At 41.4% G+C, this 22,735-nt stretch overlaps 3 protein-coding genes and 2 pseudogenes across 17 annotated transcripts in view; 4 read left to right on the top strand and 1 right to left on the bottom strand.

Moving 5' to 3' along the window:
- The first annotated feature begins 1,974 nt into the window (after positions 1 to 1,974).
- Positions 1,975 to 4,850, top strand: LOC115173246 (uncharacterized; annotated as a pseudogene).
- LOC115174182 (uncharacterized) lies at positions 4,689 to 4,863 on the top strand (annotated as a pseudogene).
- A 1,198-nt stretch (positions 4,864 to 6,061) lies between these two features.
- Positions 6,062 to 7,134, top strand: LOC115173222 (prostate stem cell antigen). The gene is made up of 3 exons (XM_029731139.1): positions 6,062 to 6,146; positions 6,335 to 6,451; positions 6,718 to 7,134. Exons 1-3 carry the CDS (start codon positions 6,095 to 6,097, stop codon positions 6,927 to 6,929), a joined length of 381 nt encoding a protein of 126 aa, XP_029586999.1. The 5' UTR covers positions 6,062 to 6,094; the 3' UTR covers positions 6,930 to 7,134.
- A 3,223-nt stretch (positions 7,135 to 10,357) lies between these two features.
- LOC115174066 (60S acidic ribosomal protein P1) lies at positions 10,358 to 13,174 on the top strand. The gene is made up of 4 exons (XM_029732724.1): positions 10,358 to 10,591; positions 11,197 to 11,271; positions 11,529 to 11,634; positions 13,049 to 13,174. The coding sequence occupies exons 1-4, from the start codon at positions 10,520 to 10,522 to the stop codon at positions 13,129 to 13,131; spliced, it is 336 nt and encodes a 111-aa protein (XP_029588584.1). The 5' UTR covers positions 10,358 to 10,519; the 3' UTR covers positions 13,132 to 13,174.
- Positions 13,175 to 16,343: 3,169 nt separating this feature from the next.
- The window catches only part of LOC115174064 (focal adhesion kinase 1-like), a 230,923-nt gene continuing 224,531 nt past the window's right edge, over positions 16,344 to 22,735 (bottom strand). For 11 of the 15 annotated variants that reach the window (XM_029732721.1, XM_029732722.1, XM_029732718.1 and 8 more), the window contains 4 exons: positions 21,638 to 21,646; positions 17,640 to 17,795; positions 17,396 to 17,476; positions 16,344 to 17,268 (listed from right to left, as the gene is read on the bottom strand). In XM_029732721.1, coding sequence (XP_029588581.1) covers positions 17,050 to 17,268; positions 17,396 to 17,476; positions 17,640 to 17,795; positions 21,638 to 21,646 — 465 coding nt within the window. In that variant the 3' untranslated portion in view covers positions 16,344 to 17,049. The remainder of the gene's footprint in view (positions 17,269 to 17,395; positions 17,477 to 17,639; positions 17,796 to 21,637; positions 21,647 to 22,735) is intronic. The other 4 variants (XM_029732712.1, XM_029732713.1, XM_029732717.1 and 1 more) reach the window with 1 other exon arrangement.

The following is a 22,735-nucleotide window of genomic DNA, read 5'->3' as shown; positions in this document are numbered from 1 at the left end:
TTACATTACCATGTAGTTTACCAATAAAATGGTCTGATGGGGATGTGGACATACTTGGTATACAAATCCCAAAAGAAAGAAATGATCTCACTCCAATTAATTTTTATAGAAAGTTAGCAGAAATAGATAAGATCTTGCTACCATGGAAAGGAAAATACCTGTCTTTTTGTGGAAAAATCACCCTGATTAACTCTTTAGTCATATCACAGTTTACCTATTTGCTTATGGTTTTGCCTACACCTAGGGACCTCCTTTTTAAATTATATGAACAAAAAATGTTGAATTTTATTTGGAATGGCAAGCCAGAAAAATTAAAAGGGCCTATTTATAGAATGAATATGAATTCGGAGGGCAGAAATTATTAAATATTAAAGCATTAGACCTCTCACTAAATGCATCAGTCATAAAAAAGTTATACTTAAATCCAAACTGGTTCTAAAGTAAATTGGAAGGAATGTCTCACCCCATGTTCAAGAATGTCCTTTTCCCCTTTATTCAGATTACACGTGCTCACTTTCGGTTGTTCGAAAAGGAAATAATCTCCAAAATATATACATATTTTTTTAAAGACTTAGAAAGTTTATTGCAATTTCAGTTTAATCCACCTGAAAAGACAATACAAATAATACAACAAATATTGTTGTTAAACTGAAATATACTAATTGATAAAAAAAAAAAGAATTCGATTAAATGTTTAAAAAATGGTATAATTTTAGTGAACGATATCATAAATAGGACTGGTGGAGTTATGTCACAGATTCAGCTAACACAGACATATGGAAATGTCTGCTCTACCCAAAAGTACAACCAACTAATTGCAGCATTACCACAAAAATGGAAGAGGCAAGTAGAAGGGGAAAAAAGTAAGGAACTTGTAGGCCGGCCCTGCATTAAAGAACATAAATGGTTAAAGACAAGTGTGATAAATAAAAACATATACCAATTTCATTTAGGACCAAAAAATTGACAGCTGTGCCATATAAATTGCAAAATAGTTGGGAAGAGATTTTCGATGTACCCATTCCATGGCACATGGTTTATGAATTGACACGCAAGACAACGCTGGATTCAAAACTTACTGAAGGTAGAAGGCCAAGTGTTATTGTTTATTAGTTTACTCCAATTGGGGGAAGGGTGGTAGGGTTTGCAGGGAATAATAAAGGTATATTCTAAAAAAAAGTATGTATATCTATATAGGTATGTGTATGTATATATGTGTATATGTATGAATATTTATGTATGCATAAGTATATGTATGAGTATGTACGTGTATGTATATGGATATATATATATATACCAAAAAAAGATATGAGGGATTGAAAATGATGCAGACAATTACATTGATGGAAGCAACAATCTTTCCCCAATATTAAGCTGATCCACCCCTACATTTTTTTTAAAAATTTTAAAGGCTGTAATCGCTATCAAAGGTGCTTCAAAAAAGTACTGAGTAAAGGGTCTGAATACTTATGTAAGTGTTATATTTCAGTTTATTTTAATTTAAATTAGCAAAAAAGTAAAATAAATAAATAAATCAGTTTGCTTTGTCATTATGGACTATTGTGTGTAGATTGATGAGGGGGGGAAAACTATTTAATCAATTTTAGATTTGTTTTATTTAACCAGGCAAGTCAGTTAAGAACAAATCCTTATTTACAATGACGGCCAAGGAACAGTGGGTTAACTGCCTTGTTCATGGGCAGAATGACAGAATTTTACCTTGTCAGCTCAGGGATTCGATCTAGCAACCTTTCAGTTACTGGCCCAGCACTCAAACCACTAGGTTACCTGCCGCCTCCTCCGTTACGTTACAGAATAAGGCTGTAACGTAACAAAATGTGAAAAAAGTCAATCCTTTCAGAATGGACTGTATTTGTTAAGAGCAAGTTGATTGGCAAAGTCATGAAAAATGTGACGAATTTAATAAACCACCTTTGGACTATGATAAAAAAATAATATGCCTCTGGGGTCAAAATGAACCCAGTCAGTAGTATGAGGGTTACACAGAGTAGCCTAATTTAATGTTATCTCATCAGCAACAACAGTGTGAAGATTTAAATTGACTAGTGATGGGGATGGATATGGAAAATCTATATCGATATGTTACATTTTTTGATACGATGTGCATGTATCAGTTTTGTAAATACCAGTTTCATAAATAACATTGCATCTGTATTCCTTTTCTTGTAGCTTCCAAAGCTCTGTGAAGTTCAGAGAACTACTTGTTGATTGCCCAGTGGGGTATGTGTGAATGCTCTGGGGCGGGGCATAAACATACAGAACCAGTTTGAATACAATGAGGAGCCCATTAACTATTAACAGACAATTAAGTACGCTAAAGTAAGAGCCTTTGAGAAAGTCTGTGAGAGCGTCATAGTCAGTGTTATGGGAAGCTACTCTGAAAATATAGTTTACCAAACTACCAGTTACTTCATGCTGGAAGAAGTTAAGCTACGCTAAAGCTAAGCTTAAGAAAAATATAGTTTACCAAACTACCAGTTACTTCATGCTGGAAGAAGTTAAGCTACGCTAAAGCTAAGCTTAAGAAAAATATATATTTGACTACATCACAAACTGATCAATTATCATATCTAAATCTGAAACATCATAGACTAAAAATTGCAAGAACAGATCTCTCTGGAGTCCAGTATAAATTAGACAGCTCTGATAACGAAGATAAAGGAAATTCTTTCCTACTTCACACAATTAAATGTTATTTTTGCAACAACAAAAAAAGTTGTGTGTAGTTCCAGTAGTTAGCTACACCGCTACTGAAAACACTACCAAGATTTGAATTTAGTTCAACTACCACCAAGCTACAGAAAACTAGTATTACTAATAGATACAGCATAGGTATATATAATTGTGTGTAAGAGATCCTTTGTGATCTTGAAAATCTTATCTAATAATATTTTAAATGTAATATGTTCATAATACTTACTGGTATTTGTGTGTACACATACAACTGTATATGCATTTTACCTTTTGAGGTTACATCATTAATCAATTCTATGTGAAGCTAGTACGACAACCTCCCCTACACCAATTTCTATCCAACTTAGCCACTCATGTCCATTAGGATAAGTGGGCAGACCCAGACTTGACCAGACTACCACTAACAGTTAAAATGACTGACATAAGGGTACTGGGGGTAAAGTTTGACCGGGATGGAGGAGGAAGCGGCAACTGGGGTGGGATCCTGGGGACTGTGCGACAGAGACTGGGTTTTTGGGGACTTCGACAGCTGACTTATGAGGGCAAGGTTTTAATCATTAAAGCTGTTATTTTACCTGTGCTGTTATTAATCAGTTCTGTTTTTATCCCTCCACAAACAACTGTTTTAGCTTTGGAATGGATGTTGTTTCACTTCCTGTGGGGAAGCAAGTGGGAGAGGCTGAGGAGGGAGGTGGTCAAGAGACCCATGTCCAAGGGGGGAAAGGCTTGCCTGACCTCTACTTGTTCCTGGGCAGCCGCTACACAGTGTTACATCTCACTCTTGCCACCTCTCCGGTCAACAACAAGACCCAGGCCCTCGCACGGTTCTGGCTGGGATCTTACCTCAGGACCTTGAGGCTGATCCCGGTCGACCTGCGAGCCCCAGTCTCTTTCTTGCTCCCCACACACTATGTCCAGGTCCAAAACTGGAAAAAGAGGCAGTCACGGTTTTAACTAAACACTGTTCTCTTCTCTCTCTTGTGCAGGAGCGGGAACCAGTGTGTCCAGTGCGCAGGCTTGCTACAGTCAAGCCCACAAAGGTTTGGCGCAAAGTGGCCCATCCTGCTCTGCTGAATCGGCACCGGGACCTGTCCTGGATGGTCGCTCATGAGATCCTCCCGGTCAGGGCCGTTATGCACTCCCGGGGCATAGTGAGGACACCCGCGTGCCCCCGACCAGGCTGTGGCCAAGATGAGTCGGTGGGGCACTTGCTCTGGGAGTGCAGAGCCACCAGGGACCTGTGGAAGGAAGCAGGCCCCCTGATCCCTGTCTGCCAGCAGGGGAGGATCTAACGCCCCAGCTCGTGCTGTATGGGGTGGGCCGAAGGCCTATTCCACCAAAGTCCTTCACCAAGCTCTGGCCCACCCTCACGTGTCTGAAGGATGCACTGTGGTCCTCCCGCAACCTGCTGGTAGCGAAACGAGTAGAGAGCACCCCCCAGGCAGTGGCCATGGCAGCCACAGAAGCCCTGGGGTGGTACAGAAGAAAGGGAGCCTCGACCCCAGGCGAAGGGTCCCCCACAACACCCAAGGTCCCGGCGGCCACAGCCTGACAGCGTTGCGGTGCCTAGGGCAACGCGCCTAGGGGAGGGATCTCCTCTGGGCCCTGAAGGACAAGACAGTTATTGATTCGGAAGAGCAGGAGAAGGCTGATTTTGATAAGGACCCCGTTCCTGTACAAAGGACAGAAGACTGCTTTTAAACAAAGTGACTTTTTAACATGTTTTCATGTCTTAAAAATGTTTTACTTTTGTTAAATCATTTGTACACATTTTAAATGGCTTTTACAGATTGGATGTTTTACAAGAAAAAGGACTTTTATTCATGGTTGTTTCTATTTTTTTTAACAACATGTACTTTTAAACAAATTGAAATATAATATTCAAATGCTGTGTTTTATGCTTTTATGCCGTTTTAATGGGTATAAAATGATGTACAAAAATATATATGAGCTGTTTTTAAAGGAAATGTAATAAAACTTTTTCAAAAGAAAAAATCTGTTCTCATTAGTTTAATATCTGATACTTCCCCTATCTGGGGACCATATATTAAATAGATTTTTGGAACAGGGAGATGGAATAGGGGCTTGCTCCGTCCACTCCACGCATCGACCTGGTATTGCAGTACCTCCAGGAATGGTGCACCCCCTGTCGTTGTAAATATAAATCATGTGTTGCTTCGTTTTAATAAAAAAAAAAAAAAAAAAAAAAAACAGCCAATCAACAAAGTTTATGCAGATTTCACCCTTGCAAGGTATTCTGGGGGTGATCTATTGTATCCCGTAAGTGAAAAGACTGTTCAAAAAAGTATGCTAAATTTCTCTACACTGATAATGTTCTACTTTTTCACCAAACATCTGTTAGAGTAAGTGGTTTATCCACTTGTAGGTGAGTAGAGAGCTATGTTGGATTAGAACTTGTCAGTTGATCACTGGTGGGACTGAGTTCTTATCATAAACTTAACTGGCCACAATGTGATTAAATGTGTATGTGATGACATGTCTCTGAACAACAGACATTTTCCATCACCTGGAAACTGTCTGCAGCATCAGTGGATAGAATTATGTTCATATGTGCAAAAGATCTTCAATGAGATTACAAATATAATCTAATAATATTATATGTTACAAATGTTAATACGTCAAATAATATTGTAAGTACAAATACCATTCTATAGGAATCAGTCCCTAATCACAGCTCTGATATAAGTCATGACTCCTGGGTCAGGTTCTACCCAACATTACATCATATGATCTAAACAGACATCAATCACAGACAACACCCACACAAACCTAATGCACTCTAATGTATAGTCTTAATTAACATAACTAAAGCCCACAGCCACAAGAGAACACACCCCTACCTAATTACCAACCCCCCAAATCAGTCCCCCACAAACCGGATGTATACAACCATGAGTGAAACCACTTGGTTATCTAATTTAATTAGCTCATTTGGTTATGTTCAGACTCATAAAACACAAGGTGTTACACCCAGTTTGACTGAAGCCACTCTATATCCACTAATCAGCCTTACACAGGAGGCTGGTCTCATGGTAGTGGACAGAGTGGAATGGTACCCATGTGTTTTGTTCTATTCTCTCTGTTCCAGACATTATAATGTGCCGTTCTCCCCTCAGCAGCCTCCAATGTTTGAGTATTTTTTTGTTTGTTAGCTGTGGTATACAGTAATTATAGGGAGTAAATGAAACAAGATATCATAAATCTTCCATGCTACACAATGGTTCTGAATATTGTTGTGGATTCTGCTTGGTAACAAGTTGTAGACTTTCTCAAACACACCTGGCTATTTAAACCCCCAGCAGAGACGAGGCAACTTTATTACAGCAAGAGAAAATCGGCAGAACTCACATTATCAGTCATGAAGACCATTCTTGTGTTACTAATGCCCATTTTGTTTGGGAACGTTACAGGTATGGATTTTGGAATGAATTATCTATCATCATGGTATATTGCCTAAATCATGTGTATTGTGCGCATGATTTTCATTGTAATCTAATTACTGGATTTCTGTGTAGTTCGAATTGTGTGTTCTGTCAATATCTAAAGAATTTCAGTGATGTTTTACATGTATACTGTGTGTTTCATTATGGTGTTTCAGTGGAGGCACTGCAGTGTTATGCCTGTGTTGGCATAAACAGCAATGCTCAGTGCAACCAGCACAAAGAGTACTGCTTTTTCCAAGGTGACACCTGCATGACCGCCGTCGCCCAAATCAGTAAGAGCACAGATACTCTGTAAATGAATAGATACATGAATACATCTCTTTGTAGGTAGGGTTTTGCACAGAGGTACCAGTCACTTTGCCTATGTAGGTTAGTGAAAACTGAAATAAGTATTGTCAATAATTCTGTCATGTCAGTATATAAAATAAATTATACCTCACTGTTTCTCTTATCAGTTACAGACTCAATCAATCAATCTGCCAGTCCTTTAACCAGTTCATCTTAACCAGTTCATCTATCTTCCACTGTCTGTCACCAGTGGGGGTCAAGTCCATTTCTAAGGGCTGCACCACCAGCTTGGACTGTATTTCAGCCAGCTCACACAACATCAACCTAGGAGTCTTAGCGGGGAAACAGGTCAGCTGCTGTCAGACTGACCTCTGTAACGTCAACGGTTCATCAGTCTCTGGACTCAACTTCCTGTTGCTCAGCTTGTCTTTTCTCATATCTGGCCTGGTTCTGTCTCTGTGAAACTCTGTGAAGTTTTTGAAATTAATGAATGAACAACTGAAATCAATATGTGGGTTCATCTTTGCTGGGTTTGTTTTGTTGTTGTTGTTGCTCATCCTCAGGATCTATGTCGGATAGAAAGAAATAAAACGTTTTCCTATCTGTGCTGGTTCTGTGTCTCGGAATCAAGTTTTCGAAATGAATGAATATGAACAACTGAAATAAATATGAGTGTTAATCTCTGCTGGTGTTTTTTTTATTTTTGTTTAACCTCTATGGCTGGCATTTTATATGCTGAAGAAAGGCAGTAGGCCTAGTATCTTTGCCAAAAGGCAAGACTGAAATGTGTACAAATATGTTCTGGCATAAAAATAAGATCCAATAATTTCATCCTAAAAACACACCCGGTCATTAGTTTGACATGTCTCCATCCACCAATGTTTAAAGTAGTGATGATGATGGCCTTGTAACAATGAACTGAAAGACAAACACAGACGATGATATTGGAGTTTTACCCTGCCTGGTGTCGGTTGATGTCACATACCTGTGTATAGGATGACAGGCAGACAACAGGACATCCTTTTCACTGTAAGAGTTAAGGGCTCCATTCAATCAAACCTGCATTACAGTATTTAGGCAGTAGCTCTTTTTCCCATGCTCAGATTTACTCAAAGACTGGTCTTGGGTACTGTATAAAAACCTACTACCAGGGTGACCCACTTCACAGATAAATGTTCACTTTTCAGAATTAGATGTGTGTTGGCACAGAATGAATCTTGTAAATAAAGACACCGTGCAGGCCTAAACTTTGCTAGCAATGGTTGAGTTCGTTTTGCATGGCCCGGTGTCCTGGATGAGTGGAGTTTGCTCATTTTAGACCCTTCCATAGGTCCTTAAGGGAAACATCCACCCACTTGGGGTACCTGGCCATGCAACTCAAACTCCACCACTGTCACGAAGTCACACCCACCCCACTTGCATTAGAAGTTCAGAGCGAGAAAGCATAAGCTATATATAAATAATTATCCTCAAATTGAAAAAAATCATTCAATTAAATCATTTAATTTCCATCATCCTAATCGAGGTGTAGATTACATGTCACATTCCAGTGTTCAAACGTGTAAACATATGTCGGCTCAATCTGAAATCACCTTTACATTTCTATTGGGGAATCTGTAACCCTTCAGCTACAAAGACTGAATAGAGCCCATGTATAAAATGTGACTCCGTGCAGCCAATGGCAATGTCCGCTTTAGGTATAATGCCTGGAGCCACTTGTGGATTGGACAACTTTAACGCAGTTCAACCTCTGGCACCGCCAAAACAACCGCTATGGTGGTGTCAGCTAAAGCAGATCTGATTGAATAGAGGCATTCGGTTACAAAAATGAATTATAAAGCTACAGAGTGTTATAGTTACAAATCGCAACGAGTAAATACAAAACATAATCGCTCCAGTGCTTGAAAATATAAGAAAAAGGCTATATTTGACCTGAATCACAAATACTTGTATCTCTGCTATTTTCTTGTTTATTGAACTCTTCTGAGACTGTTCTGAACCAGTTCTCATGGAGAATAACTTCCTGGTTGCTGTTCTGAACCAGTTCTCATGTAGAATAACTTCCTGGTTGTTGTTCTGAATAAGTTCTCATGTAGAATAACTTCCTGGTTGCTGAACCAGGACATTGTATTACATTTACATTCTAGTCCTTTATCAGAAGCTCCAGAGCGTCTTACAGTAGTGAGTCCATACGATTTCGGCAGTTATCAGTTGCCGCCTTCATCCGCCTTTCCAGACATTTGGGAGATGGGACTTCAGTATCCGCCTGGTCAGACGTTTGAGAGATGGGACTCCTGCATCCACCTGGTCAGTCGTTTGAGAGATGGGACTCCTGTATCCGCCTGGTCAGTCGTTTGAGAGATGGGACTCCTGCATCCGCCTGGTCAGACGTTTGAGAGATGGGACTCCTGTATCCGCCTGGTCAGTCGTTTGAGAGATGGGACTCCTGCATCCGCCTGGTCAGACGTTTGAGAGATGGGACTCCTGTATCCGCCTGGTCAGTCGTTTGAGAGATGGGACTCCTGCATCCGCCTGGTCAGACATTTGAGAGATGGGACTCCTGTATCCGCCTGGTCAGTCGTTTAGGAGATGGGACTCCTGTATCTGCCTCGTCAGACGTTTGGGAGATGGGACTCCTGTATCCGCCTGGTCAGCCGTTTGGGAGATGGGACTCCTGCATCCGCCTGGTCAGCCGTTTGGGAGATGGGACTCCTGCATCCGCCTGGTCAGCCGTTGAGGACTTGTGGCTTTGTAATTAGAGTTGTCCATCTCATAGATTGGCTGCCTGCCAGGGTTTGAGAGCCCAGTCTACCCTAAACTTTTCCATAACCCTGGGTGAGGGCCATAACCGGGTGCTGTCAACTGGAGCCAGCTGAGCCTGAGACTCACGTGGGGCAGTGGCATCACTCCCTGAGATTGCATGCAAGGCAGAGCAACACTACCCACTGGTAATGGTGCTCTTGCTACTGTTCAGTGACACCTATAATGAGATGAATCTCTGCACCACACCATAATTATCACGTTACTAAGAGCAACTATCTTCAGGCTGATACTTTAAGGACAAAGGGAAGGAGTGTCTCTTCATATTTCATTTGGGTGGATCTTTCTTTAGAGAGTTGGTCCTAAAATGTCAGAATGCTGCCACCAACAGAACCATGAAAACCACCAGTGTCCTCCTCCTTTTGGGCCTCCTCCGCTTTTCCTCAAATAAAGTGCTATTCAAATGTATTCAACTGTTATTTCCAATCCATGACATGGTGATGACAGAGCCTCCAGCACAACAGGCAACAATTTATTGTAATATTCACAGTATATTATATTTCCCAAACGAATACAGCTCTCATATATATTGTTATATACAGTATTGTTAATATTGTGTATATATATAAATATATATATTGAATAGTGTGAAAATGTTGTGCAGTAATAAAATCTATTTATTGTATTTCTATGGCTTTGGCTGTGATCGTGTTTTGTATTGTGTCATATAACTCAAATCAAATTTTATCAAATCAAATCAAATTGTACTTGTCACATGTGCAGAATACAACACCTTACCATGAAATGCTTACTTACAAGCCCTTAACCAAAAATTCTGAAAATATTTGCTACAAAAATAAATAAACAATAAAAAAAACTGAAGTAAGAAAGAAGTAACACAATAAAATAACAATAATGAGGCTATATACAGGTACATGGGTTTGATCCTATGTGAATTGGTTTGGTCCTATGTAAAGAGTAAAACGAAGATTAATCTGTGGTTTAAATTGTTAGTTTTTTTTAATTGCTTTGTGGGTTTATTTGTTCATTCTACAAGTCATCCAAAGTTTTTGTCGTAAGTCATTTGCATTGACTCCTCCCATAGAAGTGACGTTGATTAGTATATACACCATGTCCCGCCCTGTCTCATTCTCTTTCCGCTAAAATCCAAGTTGAAAGTAAACGTGCCTAAGGTGCTTGGTTCTTCTCTTGAAGCTAAGGCCCAGAATCCGGCGACTAGCACCACTAAATTTAGGCATCCGACCCCAAAACTATAAAACCTACAAAGAAAGATGGCATCTGTATCTGAGCTCGCTTGTATTTACTCTGCCCTCATCCTCCACGACGATGAAGTCACCGTCACAGTAAGTCCCGCTTGAAATGGTGCCTTGACCGGCCTCTTGTTCAGCTAACCAGCCTTACTCGGAACGTCTACTTCCGGGGTAGTGTGTAGCTGAGTCTGAATAAATATGAATGGATTGTAGCAACGCCAACTATATTATAGCCTTAGCTGTACAAAATTACAGCTAATTAGCCGTCAATGTCACTAGCTAACTAACATGCTATCAGTTCGCTAACGTTAGTTACCGCCACAGACATCATGTGTGTCTTTAGTCTGTAGTCAGCAACGTGTTGTTGCTGTAAGCATCGCTACGATAGCCTGCTAGTTAACCCTGGCGCCATAGTCAGATCTATGGAAAATTGTTAGCCAAATGTAACTATTTGAAACATTCTTCCTATAACATTACCATGATAACTTGGCTAGCTAGCCTAGTAAACTGACGCCGGTGAATGCGATCAAAGCAGCCAACAAGTTGGCTTACTCATACAGAGGGTTTCCCCTTTTGGCATTGGCCAACTACTTACTAACCTGGTCCAAGGCTAACCAACAACAGCCAAATACTGTTAGTGGTTTTGTCTTCATGCTTCCACAGTAGAGGTCTGTAATGTGTAATATAATCATTTGCAGGAGGACAAGTTGATGGCTCTCATCAAGGCTGCCAATGTGACTATTGAGCCTTTCTGGCCCAGTCTGTTCTCCAAGGTGAGTCAAGCCCTTTTGTCCATCACCCTACACACATGCAGGATTACGTACATGGGTTCATTGAGAAATATTCTGTGTAGTTTCTGTCTTATTCCTTCATATCTATGGTGTAAAACCTTCCATCTCACTGTTTTGTGTGAACCTTGTTGAATGGTGACAGAACTTAGTTGCTCTCTGTAAACCATGATGCTATGACGTGGTAGTAATTATTGTGTAAAGGCGGCATCATGTCTGACCCTGTCCTGTTTGTGTTACAGGCTCTGGCCAGCGTGGACATTGGCAGCCTGATCTGCAACGTGGGTGCCGGTGGTGGAGCTGCCCCTGCTGCTGCTGGAGGCGCCGCCCCTGCAGCAGACGCACCAGGTAACTAAAGGACACTAGGGTTTCACCCCCCTTTACCAGGGGCATGGGGCTACAGTCCTAGAGGGCCACTGTGTTGTTCAGTGGGCCAAGGTTTCACCTGCAGGGCCACAGTAACATGGTTTCCATGTGAGCCAGTGCTTACCACCGTTAGTGATTTTAAAAACAAACGACATGCTTTTACTTCTTGTAACACCCACAACGAAGATTCAGACCTCTGTTTCAAACATCTCTGGTGCTAGCAAGCACCGGCTAGACTTGGAGATGGTAACATGTAGATGGTAGCAGGTAGATGGTAGATGGTAGCAGGTAGGCGTGTGTCGACTTGGCCGTACTTATATTCGTAAATTGACAGTTGGACGTCAGATCAGATGATACTCGTGATCGGAAAAAAATTATTTTAATATGCCTAAATAGATGTTGACTAAATGCCTCACTGCAAATAAACTGCAGATTAGAAGCAGTGTGTGGAGGGTGTCTGTTCTCAACTTGCAGTGGGCATACAAATTTGCTGTCATTCAGTTAGAATGCGCATTAGCGTTTTAGTCTTTTCCCTACCCTCGCCCCACTTGTTAGATATTATGCACATTGACAGCAAATGCCCTCGCCATGTGATTTATCATAGAAGACGGCAGCAATCTGAATGATCAGACCGAAAACATGCGAGAAAGTGTATGTGAAATGATCCGAGCCCGTGCAGCCCGCCCATCTCTTTACAGACAGGGAAACTATCCAGTCTAGTTATTTAGACCACGCACATGACTGACTCAGACAGTACAGTAGGGTTTAGAAACTGACTGACGAGATGCTTTCTGGCACCTGAAAAATAACTTAACGATTACTGATCAATTTGTTTTGTTGCTCTGATCATAATCGTATCCAGAAAATTGCCCATATCTGTTACGATGCCAGTTTTGTCCAACTACTAGGCGCAGCCCTAGTAGCATGGTTTCCACTGCCGCTCTGAATCAGGGCCAGGGTTGCGCCACCAAAACCATGTCAGTTTCTAAACAATACTGTACCTGGTGTTTATCCATAGCTCTTATTGAGCCAGTTGGTCACTAATGGATCAGTTTTCACCTAATTTATTGGCCAAATTTGGTGCTTTTAAGACGCAGAGATAAAGACTAAGTCAAAAAGTCGTAGCTCTAGAAAGATTCCAGAATTTCTGGATAGGAATTCCGAGTTGGATAGCCGTTGAAACTGATTTCCCTCAGTCAGAACTTGTTTTGAGTTCCCAGTTGTCTTGAACGCTCGTAAGTCAAGAGTTCCTGGTTTTGAACGCGTCATGAATCAGACGTTTTGGTAAAAAGGGTGTCTGTTTAGTCATTTGTGATTATTGTTCTAATATGACAGCTGTAAGGATATGTATTTCACTATACATGTACTGATGCCATACCTTGTTTTCCTGTATTAGTCAAGGAGGAGAAGAAGGAGGAGAAAAAGGAAGAATCCGAGGAGGGTTCCGATGACGACATGGGTTTCGGTCTTTTCGACTAAACCAGTTTTTTGTAACTAATAAAATCAAAGAAACTGAAATGGCGATATGTGTGGTTTCATTTGAACACCTTTGGTACAAGTGCTATTTGAAATACATTATGGGATAAAGACATTAAATGTGATTACCTGTGAACAAAATATAATCTCCAATAGGTGGAATACTTTACCCTGAAGTAGATTATGAATATAGGATAGAGGTTTTTGTAATCAGTAATCCTGCTATTATGACATCCTATGTGTCATTGAAATTAGCTCAAACCTTTTTGTACGGTCTTGTCTTGATGGCAAAGGTGAGATCTTGACCTACATCATGTTGTGGTTTTTGGGTAGTCTTGGATCACTTTACTAGGGCTATAAATACCGTAACACCTTTAAGAAAGTCAATCCACATCACGTTGTGGTTTTTGGGTAGTCTTGATCACTTTACTAGGGCTATAAATACAGTAACACCTTTAAGAAAGTCAATCCGCATCACGGAAGTTCATCCTTACAGCATGATTGAAGTGTAAAGGAAATAACCTTTACATTTGAATGGAGCTCTAGAACCTGTGACCTAGTCCACCACCTATTATTTCCTCACATCTGTTCAGTCATTTAGGATGCAGATTACAAATGATTTGTTGGAGAACATGCCGTATTGTGATTCAAACTGGTGACCTTGTTGCATAATTCCTCACATAAAAAATGAATGGGTTTTGATTTGAAATCACCCAACAAACAATTCTGAAGACCAAGAATGACACATTTTATTAGTTTTAAGGAACTACAGGTTATTCCTGAGAATAATTTCTACCCACTTGTGGTTTGATGGAGATTGTACACATGATAGGGCAGTGGTTCCCAACTCCAGTCCTCTGGTATCCACAACAGCACACAGAAACACCTGATTCAATTTATCAAGGACTTGATTAGTTAAATAGAATCGGGTGTGCTTGTCCGGGGCCACAAACAACATGTACTGTTGGGGGTACTGGAGGACCGGAGTTGGCAACCACTGTGACGGTAGAATAAAGTCATCTACGGCAGGGGTCTCCAACCCTGTTCCTGGAGAGCTACTCTCCTGTAGGTTTTTGCTCCAACCACAGTTGTAACTAACCTGGTTCAGTTTATCATCCAGCTAATTATTAGAATCAGGTGCGCTAGATTAGTGTTGGAGTGAAAACCTACAGGATGGTAGCTCTCCAGGAACAGGGTTGGAGAGCCGTGATCTACGGTCTATATATCAGGGGTGCAAAACTCATTCCATGGAGTGCTGAGTGTCTGTTTTTTTTCCCTTTCAATAAGACCGAGACAACCAGTTGAGGGGAGTACTTTACTAATTAGTGACCTTAATTCATCAATCAAGTATACTAAACAAAATATAGTGTTGGTTCCATGAGCTGAAATAAAAGATCCCAGAAATTTGACACAAAAAGCTTCTCTCAAATGTTGTGTACAAATTTATTTACATGCCTGTTAGTGAGCATTTATCCTGTGCCAAAATAATCTATCCACCTGACAGGTGTGGCATATCAAGAAGTTGATTAAAAAGCTAATGATCATTAAACAGGTAGAACTTGTTCTGTGGACAAAAGGCCACTCTAAAATGTGCAGTATTATCACAACGCCACAGATGTGTCAAGTTTTGAGGGAGTGCCCACCAGAGTTGTTGGCAGAGAATTGAATGTTAATTTCTTTACCATAAGCCGCATTTAACTTCGTTTTAGAGAATTTGTCAGTACGTTTAACTGGCCTCACAAACTCAGAGAAATCCTCACCTTTGATGGCCACTGGCACGTTGGAGAAGTGTGCTCTTCATGGATAAATCCTGGTTTCAACTCTACCGGGCAGATGGCGTGTATGGTGTGTGGATGAGCGGTTTGCTGATGTCAACATTGTGAACAGAGAGCCCCATGATGGCAGTGGGGTTATGGTATGGGCAGGCATAAGCTACGGACAACAAACACGATGGCAATTTGAGATCCTGAGGCCCATTGTTGTGCCATTCATCCACTGCCATCACATCAAGTTTCAGCATGATAATGCACCGCCCCGTGTCACAAGGATATGTACACAATTCCTGGAAGCTGAACATGTCCCAGTTCTTCCATGGCCTGTATACTCACCAGACATGTTAACCATTGAGCATGTTTGGTGTACGACAGCGTGTTCCAGTTCCCGCCAATATCCAGCAACTTCGCACAGCCATTGAAGAGGAATGTGACAACATTCCACTGGCCACAATCAACAGCCTGATCAACTCTATGTGAAGGAGATGTGTCACTCTGCAAGAGACGAATGGTGGTCACACCAAATACTAACTGATTTTCTGATCCATGCCCCTCCTTTTTTTTTTTTAAAGGTATCTTTGACCAGCAGATGCATATCTGTATTCCCAGTCGTGAAATCTATAGATTAGGACCTATTGAATGTATTTAAATTGACTCATTCAAATCTTTGAAATTGTTGCATATTGCGTTTATATTCTTGTTCAGTGTACAAGGGAGGAGCGAAAACCTGCAGATACTCAGCCCTTCGTGGAATGAGTTTGATACGTGGTCTAAAGCAGGGTTTTCCCAAACTGGGTCCTGGGGCACCCACTGAGTGCACATAGAACTACACCGCTGATTCAAATAACCAACTCATCATCAAGCTTTGAATCAGCGGTGTAGTTTTAGGGCAAAAACCAAAATGGTCAACCAGGTGGGTCGCCAGGACTGAGTTAGGAAACCCTGGTCTAAAGGAAGGGCAGAATCTGCGTAAACCATGGTCATATTCATTTGGCACCAAACAAGAAAATGTACTGGAACAGGGAGGGACTACCTGAAGTTGTCCAATAAGAGATGCTTGTTTTTGTTTTCCGTTGCAAATTGTTTTGCTACGGTGTGCACTAATGAATACGAACAACCCAAGAAATAGGGATCAAATCAAAAGAAGGTTTGTGTAACACCAGACTTGGTTTAAATATACAAAAACAGTTTCAGTGATAAGAAAATGACTAGCAATGGGACAGGGGTTTTAACTGCCAAACTATTAGATGATTCAAATCACATGATAGTTCATCTCCACTGTGGAACTTAAATGCGCTGGAAGCTTACAATGAGGAAAATAAGCCTCTCATAACATTTAAATCCAAGAAATGCTGAATGCTTAAAAATATATATCTTTGTATGTTAATTATTAGTTAACTTAAAAAGTGGCATGTGACATTTGTGTTTAATAAAAAGAAATAATTCATTTTGTGATATTTTATTATTGACTGTGTCGAGAGGTGCCGAGTCCGTGGGTCAGAGAATGGCCAACAAATACAAATGACGAGGGTCCAAAACAGTCATAATATACTTTGATTCTGTAGCACACCTTAGGTAATAGTGTTTAACACAGACATCCCAACCACTGAGATCTCTCAGAAATAAAATGTTAATCAAATATAGCTTGTAGTTCTTCAATGGTTCAAATCTTCCAGTTGGATTTTTTTTCTATTTCCAGATCAGATCTGTGATTATTATCAACCACCTGGAAGAAGAAGACATCTGATGTGAGCTGAAATTAATCTCTGGATAAAAAAAAAAACAATCGGCACAACCAAGACGCAGACACATCGAATAAAACAGAAAAGATTGTATGTAACTGATCTCCAAACATTCTGGAGAGCAGCGACAGACAGAACAGAAGCCTATAAAACAGTTTTCAGGAAGGGGGTGGAAGGGTACGATTGAGTCGAGTGACCAGTTCTGTCTCTATCCTGTCGTATCAGGAGCCCTGACCGAGGTGCGAGCTGAGCAGTCTTGACTTGTGACTTATTGTGCGGTCTATGATTGCTATGGGAGCTGAAACCAACCAGCCCCATTTCCACAGCACCAGACCCCCTTCCCCCTTATATCCCTCTCCCTCCCCTCAGAGGTCTTCCATGCCCAAGGAGCTAGGAGCTGGAGGGGGCTAGTGTGACCCCCGGGACTGGGCGTGGATCATCTTGAGCCGGGCCTGGTCGATGACATCCAGCAGGTTCTTGGCGTCTACGGCCAGGGCGTGGGCCGCCGTCAGCATCTGTTTCTTGTAGTCCTGCTGCAGGCTGGTGAGGACGTACTGCTGGGCCAGCTTCATCTTGTTAATCAGCTCGGCCAGGTCAGAGTTCAACAGCTTCTGGGCCATCTCAATCTGCAGAGGAAGACAGTCAGAACACATAAGAGAAATAAGCCGGTTAGTTTGTTGTCAGACACAACAGTCAGAGTATCAACAGAGTCAGAAGCAATATGTTGACTTGTAATGAAGAGCTGTTTCTCACCTCCCTGTGTGTGCTTGCTGGTAACACTGGTATGGTCTCGTCCACTGTGGCCAATAGGGTTCTCAACGCTAGTCCCACCTCCTGTAAAAATAACCAGTATATCACTGTAATAGAAAAACAAAGCTAGAACGGCTTACAAACCAGTATCACTTGACAATAATATCCTCTTGATCAGCATATAATGGTGATGATGATTCAACAACAAATGTTGTCTTTTATCGCCATCGATTGAAGCTAGCCTTACCTTGACCATTGGGACGTACTCCTCTGGAGGGGCTGGCTGGATCTTACTGGACATCTCTATAACAGCCTTGACCAGGCCTGTCACGTTCTCATATACCTTGTCGTTGGAGCGGTCCAAGTTGGCTGTGGGGGGAGGGCTGATCTCCTGAGGCTGGATCTACACACCACAGAGATGGGGGTGAGTTGGTTCACATACAACATACTGAGGGAAGTGAATCTATCTCCTAGAAATCATTTTAGTTATTATATTTCTACAGTGAATCTATTATGATGAAATGTGTGATTGTACATTTTTTTCTTCACATTTTCAAACAGTCCATTTATATTTTCCAACGGGGATATACATTTGGGTGAGGTTTTTTTCTCGCCTGAGTAGCCTCGTTTCACTGCCAAAATTAAAATCAGCGAAATACAACACAATGTCAAATACAGGTAACCTAGTCAAATAATTAACATCCAATCACATTAACCATTACTCTCTCGCGGGAATTCCACTAACGGTCCGTATGTAGCCAAATGTAGCTGCTGCTCATTCTGTTTGCTCTAAAATTGATGAATGGTTAAAAAAAGTAAGGCCCGCGTCCATAGAGACACATACCAGCTCTACTGGTAGTACTGCTACTACCAGCAGTATTACACCTGCACCTGCTGACGACACAAGTTGTTCTGCTTCCACGAGCGCATCCAATACTAGCATCAGTAATTCTACATGTTGTTGTTAGCCCAGCTAGCATGGATACTGACAGTTGTGAATCTGATGCAGTCGAAGAGTTACTGCCCCCTTACCAGGGAAAGCACCGAACAACAGACAGGGACGTTGGACCATCGAAGAGGCGCAAATACAATGAGCATTACATTGATTTGGGGTTCACTTATATTGGGAGTAGTGCCTTTCCTCAGCCACAGTGTGTTATATGTGCAAAAGTACTATCTCACAACTCGATGAAACCTTCACTCTTGCACAGACATTTAGATACAAAACATTCCAATTTGAAAAATAAGCCACGGGAGTTTTTTGAGCGAGTATTAAGACAACTTTTGAGTAGTAAGACATGTACAAAAGCAACAGAGACCATTAATAAGAAGGGGCTAGAAGCGTCTTATATGGTGAGCTACCGAGTGGCTAGGACAATCAAGCCCCATACTATTGTGGACAACTTAATTCTTCCTGCTGCCGCGGATATGGCTGGGACAATGCTGGGGGAAAAGGCCAAAAAAAAACTATATAGACAATGCCTTCATCAAACAACACTGTTTCACGACACATCAGTGACATGGCAGGAGATGTTCTGAAACAATTACTGCTTCGCATACAAGCCAGTGAGTTCTATGCGTTACAGCTGGATGAATCAACAGACGTGGCGAGCCTGGCACAGCTCCTGGTATATGTCCGTTACGTTTCTGGTGGGTCAATTCAGGAAGACATCCTCTTCTGCAAACCATTGGAAACAAGGACAACATGAGAGGATATTTTTAAAGTACTGGACAGCTTTGTGACATCAAATGGACTTTGGTGGTCAAGATGTGTTGGTATCTGTACTGATGGCGCAAAAGCCATGACAGGAAGACATAGTGGAGTGGAAACACGCGTCCAAGCAGTTCCTCCCGACTGCCAAGGGAATGCCTGACAACTTGAAATAAGTTTTGGACTCCAGAAAAATTGTTACATTTGTTAAAGCAAGGCCCCTGAACTCTCATGTATTTTCTGCACTATGCAATGATATGGGCAGCGACCATGTAATGCATTTACAACATACAGAAGTTGGTTATCAAGGGGCAAAGTACTGACACGTTTTTTTTAAATAAAGTTTTCTTTACTGACCATAATTTTCACTTGTCTGACCACTTGCATGATGACGAGTTTCTCACACGACTGGCCTGTCTGGGGGATGTTTTTTCTCACCTGAATGATCTGAATCTAGGATTACAGGCACTCTCTGCAACTATATTCAATGTGCGGGACAAAATTGAGGCTATGATTAAGAAGTTGGAGCTCTTCTCTGTCTGCATTAACAAGGACAACACAGAGGTATTTCCATCATTGTATGATTTTTTGTGTGCAAATGAACTCAAGGTTACGGACAATGTCAAATGTGCTATAGTGAAGCACCGGAGTGAGTTGGGTGCCCAACTACGCAGGTACTTTCCCAAAAAGGATGGCACAAACAACTGGATTCGTTATCCCTTTCATGCTCTGCCTCCAGTCCACTTACCGATATCTGAACAAGAGAGCCTCATTGAAATTGCAACAAGCGGCTCTGTGAAAATTGAATTTAATCAGAAGCCACTGCCAGATTTCTGGATTGGGCTGCGCTCAGAGTATCCTGCCTTGGAAAATCCCGCTGTTAAGACACTGATACCCTTTGCAACTACGTACCTATGTGAGAGTGGATTCTCGGCCCTCACTAGCATGAAAACTAAATACAGGCACAGACTGTGTGGAAAATGATTTAAGACTGAGACTCTCTCCAATACAACCTAACATTGCAGAGTTATGTGCATCCTTTCAAGCACACCCTTCTCATTAACCTGTGGTGAGTTATTCACCATCTTTGATGAACAAATAAGGTTTTATATGTAAAATGGTTAAATAAAGAGAAAAATGATTGATTATTATTATATTATTATTTGTGCCCTGGTCCTGTAAGAGCTCTTTGTCACTTCCCACGAGCCGGGTTGTGACAAAAACTCACACTCATTCTTATGTTTAATAAATGTATAGTGTGTGTGTGGCAGGCTTACAATGATGGCAAAAAACAACATTTGAGAGTGCGCTGACCCTGGTGCTAGAGGGGGTACGCAGCTGGAGGTTGAATGTTTGAAGGGGTACGGGACTATAAAAAGTTTGGGAACCGCTGGTCTAGAGAAAAGAACCCAGGTGATTTTATGTGACTTGATTTTTGATGACTGCACAACCAGAACTGTCCCAGCTGCCCTTCCAGCTGTCCTTTTCACTGGAACCACCAGGTGGTATAAAGCTAAAAGGGATTTCTTTCTGTAACCACTTGAAGACAGTAATTTATAGATTCATCATGTCATTACAGAGTGAACATTAGATGACAGTATTTGCCAGAATTACTGTAGCTCGAGTCACATGTCATGTAGAGCATACAATCTCTGAACATGGTTGTGAACAACGTGTGATGAATTGGACCCCCAATACACCGAAACAAACATGTAGACAAACATACACTCTCACACACCACGGCCCAAACAGGAGGCAGAACCCAGTGGTGAGTCAGATTGTACGTGATATACTATAATCTACTGGACCACAGTTAGTGATGGTAACTATGACAACACAACCCTACATAATCATGCCATACCACAGGGAAGAGAGTCATCAATGAAGGCCCACATTTATCTGTTATTACTCCCACGAATTTATTAGACATCGTTACTATGACTGCCAAAATAACCATTACAGTCATTACTGAAATGACTGCCACTGAATACTAGGATGACTTGCTTTGGTTATGGCTTTCTTGCCAAGCTTCCATGGATGTAGAACATAAGCTTCGATGAAGTGGCCTCATCCGGAGTATTTTTTTATTGAACCTTTATTTAACTAGGCAAGTTAGTTAAAAACAAATTCTTATTTACAATGACGGCCTACCCCGGCCAAACCCTCCCCTAACCCGGATGACGTTGGGCCAATTGTGCGCCGCCCTATGGGACTCCCGATCACGGCCGGTTGTGATACAGTTCGGGATCGAACCAGGGTCTGTAGTGATGCCTCAAGCACTGAGATGCAGTGCCTTAGGCTGCTGCGCCACTCGGGAGTAGTCGCATCCAGACACTGATCTATTGTATGTTCTAATGGTTACAGTTAGGATTCAGGCAGAGGAAACTGATCTTAGATCTGTGCCTAAGGACCAATGCCACTATTCACTGGACTAAGAAGGTTTGATGACTTCCCCTGTGCAGTGGTAGAGAATGTTTTATTAGAGCGCTCCCCAGTGGTCAGACAGTGACTGACACTAACACGAGACGTCTTACCCTCCAGGGCCATAGGGCCACAACAGTAGGGTGAGGCACAGAGGCAAAACAAGGGAGTGCGATCGGGAGGGAGGGAGAGGGGGATGCAGGAGAAACAGAACAGAAGAGGGAGAAAGGATTAATACTGCAGAACCGAAGACAAAAGACAATGTGCAATGCATCAACACAATACAAACAGACAGAAGACAACATGTAATGCATCAACACAATACATGCAGACAGAAGACAACATGTAATGCATCAACACAATACAAGCAGACAGAAGACAACATGTAATGCATCAACACAATACATGCAGACAGAAGACAACATGTAATGCATCAACACAATACAAGCAGACAGAAGACAACATGTAATGCATCAACACAATACATGCAGACAGAAGACAACATGTAATGCATCAACACAATACATGCAGACAGAAGACAACATGTAATGCATCAACACAATACATGCAGACAGAAGACAACATGTAATGCATCAACACAATACATGCAGACAGAAGACAACATGTAATGCATCAACACAATACATGCAGACAGAAGACAACATGTAATGCATCAACACAATACATGCAGACAGAAGACAACATGTAATGCATCAACACAATACATGCAGACAGAAGACAACATGTAATGCATCAACACAATACATGCAGACAGAAGACAACATGTAATGCATCAACACAATACAAACAGACAGGGCACAGCGTTTTAAAACAAAGCAACAATACTGCCCTACCAAGCAAGAAGGCAGTAACTGCTCATAGCGTGGAACTGAAAGAAATGGCTTTTATTTACCTTGGTTTTACAGTAACTGTATGCAGTTAACCGCTAACATGACCCCCATTTTCTCCAGAACACAATACAATAGAGACAGGATACTTGTCCACCTGATTAAGCATTTATTTAATGTAGCAAAAATGACTAACTCATTTTCGACCAAATGAGCTGTTACTGCCTTTTTGTTTGGTAGGGCAAAATAGTACCTCCCTGTTTCACTCCGTTTTGAGCCAGAAAGAGAAAGATCTGAGTACTAACTGGATGTTGAACTGACAGGAAGGTCTAAAGGCCTGCACTATCGTATTTGGAGGTAATG

Source organism: Salmo trutta, chromosome 34 (genome assembly GCF_901001165.1).
Source record: "Salmo trutta chromosome 34, fSalTru1.1, whole genome shotgun sequence".
Taxonomy (NCBI): domain Eukaryota; kingdom Metazoa; phylum Chordata; class Actinopteri; order Salmoniformes; family Salmonidae; genus Salmo; species Salmo trutta.
Note: the sequence above shows the minus strand (reverse complement) of the source record. Positions and strands in the feature narration are given on the sequence as shown.

Coding starts and splice junctions, on each gene's coding strand:
- LOC115173222 (XM_029731139.1), top strand. CDS start 6,095: ATGAAGACCATTCTTGTGTTACTAATGCCCATTTTGTTTGGGAACGTT. Junction 6,147..6,334: donor TTTGTTTGGGAACGTTACAG/GTATGGATTTTG, acceptor ATGGTGTTTCAG/TGGAGGCACTGCAGTGTTAT. Junction 6,452..6,717: donor GACCGCCGTCGCCCAAATCA/GTAAGAGCACAG, acceptor GTCTGTCACCAG/TGGGGGTCAAGTCCATTTCT.
- LOC115174066 (XM_029732724.1), top strand. CDS start 10,520: ATGGCATCTGTATCTGAGCTCGCTTGTATTTACTCTGCCCTCATCCTC. Junction 10,592..11,196: donor ACGATGAAGTCACCGTCACA/GTAAGTCCCGCT, acceptor AATCATTTGCAG/GAGGACAAGTTGATGGCTCT. Junction 11,635..13,048: donor CCCTGCAGCAGACGCACCAG/GTAACTAAAGGA, acceptor TTCCTGTATTAG/TCAAGGAGGAGAAGAAGGAG.